This window comes from Epinephelus moara, chromosome 24 (assembly GCF_006386435.1).
Source record: "Epinephelus moara isolate mb chromosome 24, YSFRI_EMoa_1.0, whole genome shotgun sequence".
Taxonomy (NCBI): Eukaryota; Metazoa; Chordata; class Actinopteri; order Perciformes; family Serranidae; genus Epinephelus; species Epinephelus moara.
In genome coordinates this window covers 52,731,448-52,738,276 of record NC_065529.1, presented here as the reverse complement: position 1 = coordinate 52,738,276, position 6,829 = coordinate 52,731,448, and the positions used below count along the sequence as shown (strand labels likewise).

At 44.8% G+C, this 6,829-nt stretch overlaps 1 protein-coding gene across 2 annotated transcripts in view; it reads right to left on the bottom strand.

Annotated features, from left to right (window-relative positions):
- ube2c (ubiquitin-conjugating enzyme E2C) overlaps positions 1 to 5,604 on the bottom strand; it is a 17,753-nt gene extending 12,149 nt beyond the window's left edge. The window contains exons 1-2 of one of the 2 annotated variants that reach the window (XM_050038877.1): positions 5,491 to 5,604; positions 4,920 to 5,036 (exon numbers count right to left, since the gene is read on the bottom strand). In XM_050038877.1, the coding sequence (XP_049894834.1) occupies positions 4,920 to 5,029 (110 nt within the window). In that variant the 5' untranslated portion in view covers positions 5,030 to 5,036; positions 5,491 to 5,604. The remainder of the gene's footprint in view (positions 1 to 4,919; positions 5,037 to 5,490) is intronic. The other variant, XM_050038878.1, reaches the window with a different exon arrangement.
- Positions 5,605 to 6,829: the final 1,225 nt, after the last annotated feature.

Below are 6,829 nucleotides of genomic sequence, written 5' to 3'. Positions count from 1 at the left end.
GTATGTCTCTTGATTGGTTGTTATTTATTTTAGTTTTTATCTGATGCATCTCCTTTTCCAGGTTTGCATCCAATGTTGTTTTATGTTTCCTTTGTAAATCTTTTAATTTTGCTTCCAAATCAGTAAGTTCCTGTTGTTTGCTTTTTTTAATGCAGTTGTCTTAGCAATTATTTTTCCCCGTAACACTGCTTTGCAAGCATCCCGTAGGATGGAGGGAGAGACCTCTCCGTTGTCATTTTCTTCCACATATTTTTCTATTTCAGCCCTCAACTCCTCCTTCATCTTCCCATTTAGAATAGAGTTATTTAATCTCCAAGATGTAATCCTTTTTTTTACAGTTGAGTAGTACTTCCATCTGAACTGGGCAATGATCTGATACATCCATTACTCCTATACTACAAGTTTTAACCAAATGCACATCCTTGTAAAACATCAAAAAAATAATCAAGTCGGGAGTAGGCAGAGTGGGGATTTGAATAAAAGGTGTAGTCTTTAGTTTTGGGGTGGAATTCCCTCCAAACATCAGTTATACCTGATTCAAGCATTATGCTGTTGATTTTTTTACTAAGTGAACTGTTTTGGGAGGAGCTCCAACGTGAAGAGTCTAAACTGGGGTTTAATCTAACGTTCAAGTCTCCTCCACATATCACGAGGCCCTGGGCTTTAGATGGCATTAAGTCAAAAATTTGTTTATAGAAGGACCAATTTGCCCCAGGAGGCGCATAGACGTTCAGAAAAGTAACTTCTGTTCCTTCCATTAATCCACCCACCATAATGTATCTTCCCTCCCTATCTTTAATTTCAAACTTTACTTAAAAAAATAAATCTTTCTGATATCAGTACTGAAACCCCCCAAAATAAATCTTTCTGATATCAGTACTGAAACCCCCCGTCTTGCGCCGAATTTGTAAGAGGCTGAAAAGACCTTATTAAATCCCCTTCTCTTCAGTTTTGCGCGGTCTGGTTCAGAGAGATGTGTCTCCTGTAGGAACATGATTCCCACCTTGTCCCTTTTCAGTTTATTCAAAATTTTACTCCTCTTGATAGGATTGAGAATGCCATTTACGTTATATGACACTACTTTAATTAGGTCTGTATTCATTGTACTTTTTTGGTATTGTCAGCCTGTCTCTGAAGTAACCTTACCCCAAATGCTACACAAACAAAACACATAGCTCCAACATGAACTGAAACTTTGGAGCTTCGAACATACTGTTGAAAATAAAGACATATACAACACTGAAATGACTCCCTGAGATGGGGTCTTTTTTATGACCCTGTTGTGGCCGTGATGTCCCGACGGCTCTGAGGGATTTCCTTCCTCTCCCATAAGGGGTAGAGGGCCCTCAAAAAGAGAAAATGAGCGGTACTGCATAATAACTATTGCCCCCATAATAGATTATTTAAATCAGTATGCATACCTAGGAGACAGAGTCCAATATTCAGAGGAAACGTAAGCAAATTATAACCCGACTTTCTCAGATACGTTTGGAAAAAAACAATCAACAAAATAATGTTTTTGACAGTCAAAATCGTTAACCTGCTCGGACCCAGTCTCTTTCATCCACAAGAATTTACTCTAGATGGCAAAGTCACTTTCTTCTGCTCCTGCTGCAGAGACAAAGTCAGTTACTTTCTCCTGAAAGCGTCCAGCTTCTCCTTATAACCCATGTGCGCTGCGGCTGTCTCAGCGTCTTTTCCCCGGAGAGACGTGTGCCACGTTAGGCGCTTGATTTTCTCCTCCCAGCTCTCCGGCGGCTTGAACACTTTCACAGGTAGTCCCTTTGCTGCCATATCCACGGTTGCCTCCTCGGCCGAGTTGTAGAGTTTAGTTTCGTCTTGAAAAAATAGCCTACTCTCAGTCTGGCTGGGAATGGCGTCTGGAATTTTATTTTTTTCTCCTTCAGCACCCGTTTTGCCTCTGCGTAATCCTTGCGTTTTTTCAACACCTCCGGAGCATAGTCGTGATCTATATTCACTCTTTTCTCTTTGTAAACAAACCCACGTTTCTGCCAGGCTGTCTTCACGATGTCCTCTTTGGAGCGGTGGCTAGCAAACTTGACCACAATCGATCTCGGCGGTGCGTCATGTGGAGGTCGGGGACCCAGAGCCTGGTGTGCCCTTTCGATGCGCAGGTCTGTGGAGGGCGGAAGGTCCAGGTTTTCTTTCAGTAGCGTTTCGACAAAGGAAATCACAGAGGCTGTATTATCTTCAGCTCCTTCGCAGACACCGTGGATCCTAATATTGTCCCTTCTGGCTCGGCCCTCCTGATCGGTTAACCTTGCCTCCAGGTGAGTCTGTCGTTTAAGCATCTCCAGTATCGCTCCCTCTACTCCTTGTACTCGCTCTTCCGCCTTGGCGATTCGCACTTCTGCCTCGTCAATCCTGTTGTTAGTCTTGTTAATCTCTTCCTTGATGTCCTTCAACATGTCTCCGTTCTCTTTGCGAAACTCTCTCAATTCTTGGAGAATCACGTCCAAGTTTGCCATGTTTTCTTCCTCGCTTAGTCCCTCTGTAGCAAGCTGGCTAGTGCTAATGCTAGCGCTAGTTTCTTCTTCGAGAGACTTGTCGGTCACGGGGTATTGTCTCGAGTCTCTACCTTGTCCCGGCTTTTTCTGCTGTATCCTAGGCATGTTATATGCCCCTACAACTAATTATTCCAATTTACAGTGTTATCTGACCAAGTAACTGGGGCTTTAGAAATTAGCTTGAAGGAGCTGCGGGATTAGCATGTTGCCTCCATGGCCGCTCAACCGGAAGTCTTCAGTGTTAACCAATCTAAAGTTAACCCAGGGCTCGACAGTGCAAGCGTTTCACTCGCATTTGCGACTAAAAATACGTGTGTGCGAACTATAAAAAATATTTAGGGGCACATGTGTGCATAAAAAAAAAAATCAGCCGAAGCAGCCTATATTTTTGTCAATAAAAAAATATGATAATCTAACCGCAAATGTTAGGGGAACTCCAGCAGCCTTCCCTCTTCCCTGTGTGACACGGTTAAGAGCCACACCGCCCGCGGAAGCGCCGCGAATAGCCTCGAAGCGCCGAGAAGTGAAGCCAGTTTCCTTTCGGCGCCCATGTTAACCGATTGTGTCATCCACACTGGCCGCGCCGCGCAGCTCCGCCGCCGGCCCTGCAGCGATCATTTCGGCGTCTGGTCTATTTTCTGCGCGAGCCTCAAGCAAATGTGTCAAGCTGAGTAGTTACCCATGATGGAAAAACAGCCCCAAATGTGACGGAGACAACAGCTGAGAACAGAACCGCTTGTCGACCAGTGTGGAGAAATGCGCGTCTGATGTGAACGGAAGTGCTCTGGCTCGCGGGAGAATTTCGGTGTGCTGCGCTTCGCAGGCAGGGCAGGCCCTGGCGTTATGGGCGGTTTTCCAAGCCACTGTCGGCACAATGAATATAACGGCCGGGCTCCACCGGGCACATCAGCGGCACGACACGTCTACAGCGCGAGTCCCGTAGCAGCTCGCCCACCCCCCGTTAATCAATTACAGCGGCTCCACCGGCAATGGGAGCAGCGCGACAACCCCCTCTGTCGCACAACAACTCTCTATTTTACATGGCTGTTCTATTTTTGTCGCTACGCTCCCCTACGCGACCCTCCAGCAGATAAAAACTACACGAAATAGTGTGCTAAACGAGCACAATGTGTTTTTAAATGAATAAACCATTATCAGAGGTGATATGTGATGATTTTTTTTCATGCATTTACCCATGTTTATCCGTGACATTGTGTAAATGTCCGTGGCGGACATTTGAAAGCGAGTAGATGACAAACAGTACAGTAAACTTGTAGATAACTCAAATATATGTAATAACTTAGGTGGAAAATGCTTTAACATTCCATGCAGCCTACATGCAGCCTCTCGGCTCCGCAAACGGTAAACAACCCGGCTGGCTTCTCTACGTGTCGCTTGCGTATGCAGTCAGTGGAGCCCAAATGAATACGTCGCGACGCTACGCTGACGTGACGCTTACGTTTGCAGCCGGTGGAGCCCGGCCGTTAAGTCCCACTGTTGGCAGCGTGGAAATAAGTCAAAGTGTGGAGGAGACGGACCGGGAAAAGCGGCGGACCTCCAGGGAGGCCTGCTCCGTTCTCCCCGCAGTTAGGGACCGTTTGCCACGGTACCGCTGCTGGGCAGGGTGGAAATAAGTCCTGCAGAGTTTCAGAGGACCTGGAGAATATTTTAGAATAGTAATAACATTATATAAGATAATCATATTGCAAAGATAACATATATATATATAAGATAATAACATTAAAGACAAAATGAAATTGCAATACTTTTTCAAAACTTGATGATTTTACCTTTCTGTACATTTTGTATACAAATTCATTAAATAATTTTGCTTGTAAATGTCTATTTGCATCACGTTTATTACGGAAAACACATTATTTGATCAATTTACATTGTGCCCCTAAAGTTCTTTGTGCGCTCCTTACTTTTTCAACTTAGGAGCACATGTGCTCCTTGGGAAAAAAGTTAGCGTCAAGGCCTGTAACCAGTGTTAACCAGTCTAAAGTTAACCAGTGTTAACTAGTCTAAAGTTAACCTGTCTAAAGTTAACCAGTCTATAGTTAACCAGTGTTAACCAGTCTATAGTTAACCAGTGTTAACCAGTCTAAAGTTAACTAGTCTAAAGTTAACCAGTGTTAACCAGTCTAAAGTTAAACAGTCTAAAGTTAACCAGTGTTAACCAGTCTAAAGTTAACCAGTGTTAACCAGTCTAAAGTTAACCAGTGTTAACCGGTCTAAAGTTAACCAGTCTAAAGTTAACCAGTGTTAACCAGTCTAAAGTTAACCAGTCTAAAGTTAACCAGTGTTAACCAGTCTAAAGTTAACCAGTGTTAACCAGTATAAAGTTAACCAGTGTTAACCAGTCTAAAGTTAACCAGTGTTGAGTCTCACCGTTTAGAGACGGAGCTTCTGGCCGCGCTGCTGCTGCTCTCGCTTCCCTTCAGAGCGGCTGTGGATGAAGCTGCTGCTGCTGAAGGGTCCATGTTCTGGGAGGAGGCCATGATACTGCTGGAGACAGACAGACACAGACAGACGGTCAGACACAGACAGTCACAGACAGACGGTCAGACAGACAGTCACAGACAGACAGCAGATAAACTCGGTGTTGTCGCTGGCCAACAGCAGCTCCATGTTAGCTAACAGTAACGTTACTAAATGTAACACTGAAGAATATTCACTGGTTAAACTGAGACACACAGTCCGCTGTTAACGGGACAGTCCGCTGTTAACAGAAGCTTGTTTTGCTCCGGTGGTCTTTTAGCTTCATGCTAACGATAGTTAGCCTGTACACACACACACACACACACACACACACAGTCATAACGATAGTTAGCATTAGCTGAGCCGGCTAACGGAGATTAGCTCCGCCGTTAGCATGTTTGTTATTTAGAGCCCAGATAAACATCAACAAGTAAACAAACAACAAACACGTCGAGGTGAGTGAAACAGGTGAAGCGTTTACCTGCGGGACTCTCCGTGTGTCGGTGTGTTAGCTCTCCGTTAGCTGCCGTTCAAACTGAATTCACTCCCGCCCCCCGGTTTAAACCGGCTCTTCCTAACACTGATAGCCAATCAGCACCCGACCTTCAAATACAAACCACCTCCTGTTAACCAATGAGAGAGGCGCGGACGGAGGAGACGGCGTTGTGATTGGGCAGCAGGAACGACATTTAATGTTGACGTCAGAGTCAATACAAACCATTCCAAATGAAACTTTATGAGTTTTTGTAACGGAAACAATTTTCAAATCTCTGTTCACGTGTTCTTTGAATTGTTTATTAATTTATGTTTGCATGTACGTACACACACACACACACACACACACACACACACACACACACACACACACACATTATCATAATCTTGACACAGACTTTTTATTAGAGAGATACAGATTTATACAGACTGTGTCAGTAACAGGCTGTAGATTAATGGCGGAAACAGATTTGCGGTCCGGGAGTCAGATTCAGTGTTCACACAGTCCTGACTGTGACCAGCAGGTGGCGCTGATGCATCTTACTGTGAAGGCCTTCCGTCAGTTCAGTGTGAGTGTGGCAGTTTGGAAACAGTGCGTCATGTTGTGTTTCTATGCAACAAATATAAGAGTGAAAGACACAGTTGAACAAAGAGCTTTCAGATTTGGGTCCTGCTGTGTTTTCTCTGAAATCCATTTTTGGAGCTGAACAGAACATCGAATATAGAAAAGCAGTTTTAAAGGAAAACTTCGATGATTTGGGAGTTATGCCCTTTCTCTATCATTTTAATATTGAGACAACATGATGGATATCTTTTTTGTGAAAACTGCAAAGTTTTCACTCCTTGTGATGCACTCTCTGCGGCGGTTTTCCTCCTGATGATGATGATGATATATCTCTAGCCTCCCCAACGATGGTAGCACCGAGTCCCATTCTGTGCAGCAAAATGATTCCACCTCCGTAGGCATAGGTTGGCAAGCCCTGCAGCTACACCACCAATCCTCCCCTGACCTCCGTCTCCCCTCGGCCCCTTGCTGTTCCGCTGCCTCGGAGGATTCAGCCTCTCTTCTCGCCCGCTCAGCATCCAACACCTGGAGTTCCTCATCTGTATACTCCGGCTCAAACAGGTATGGCTCTGGATCTGTGTCCGCTACAAGCAACTCTTCAAAATCGCGTTCAAAGTCGTCCATTGCAGCTACTATAGTCCGGAGATATCGCTAGGCTAAATAAACAGCTGAGTTTTGTTTACAGGCTACATCTGTGCCTGTGCCTGCTCACCGGTGTATCCCTCTGCAGATCACAGCGCAGGACGTAAACACACTATGG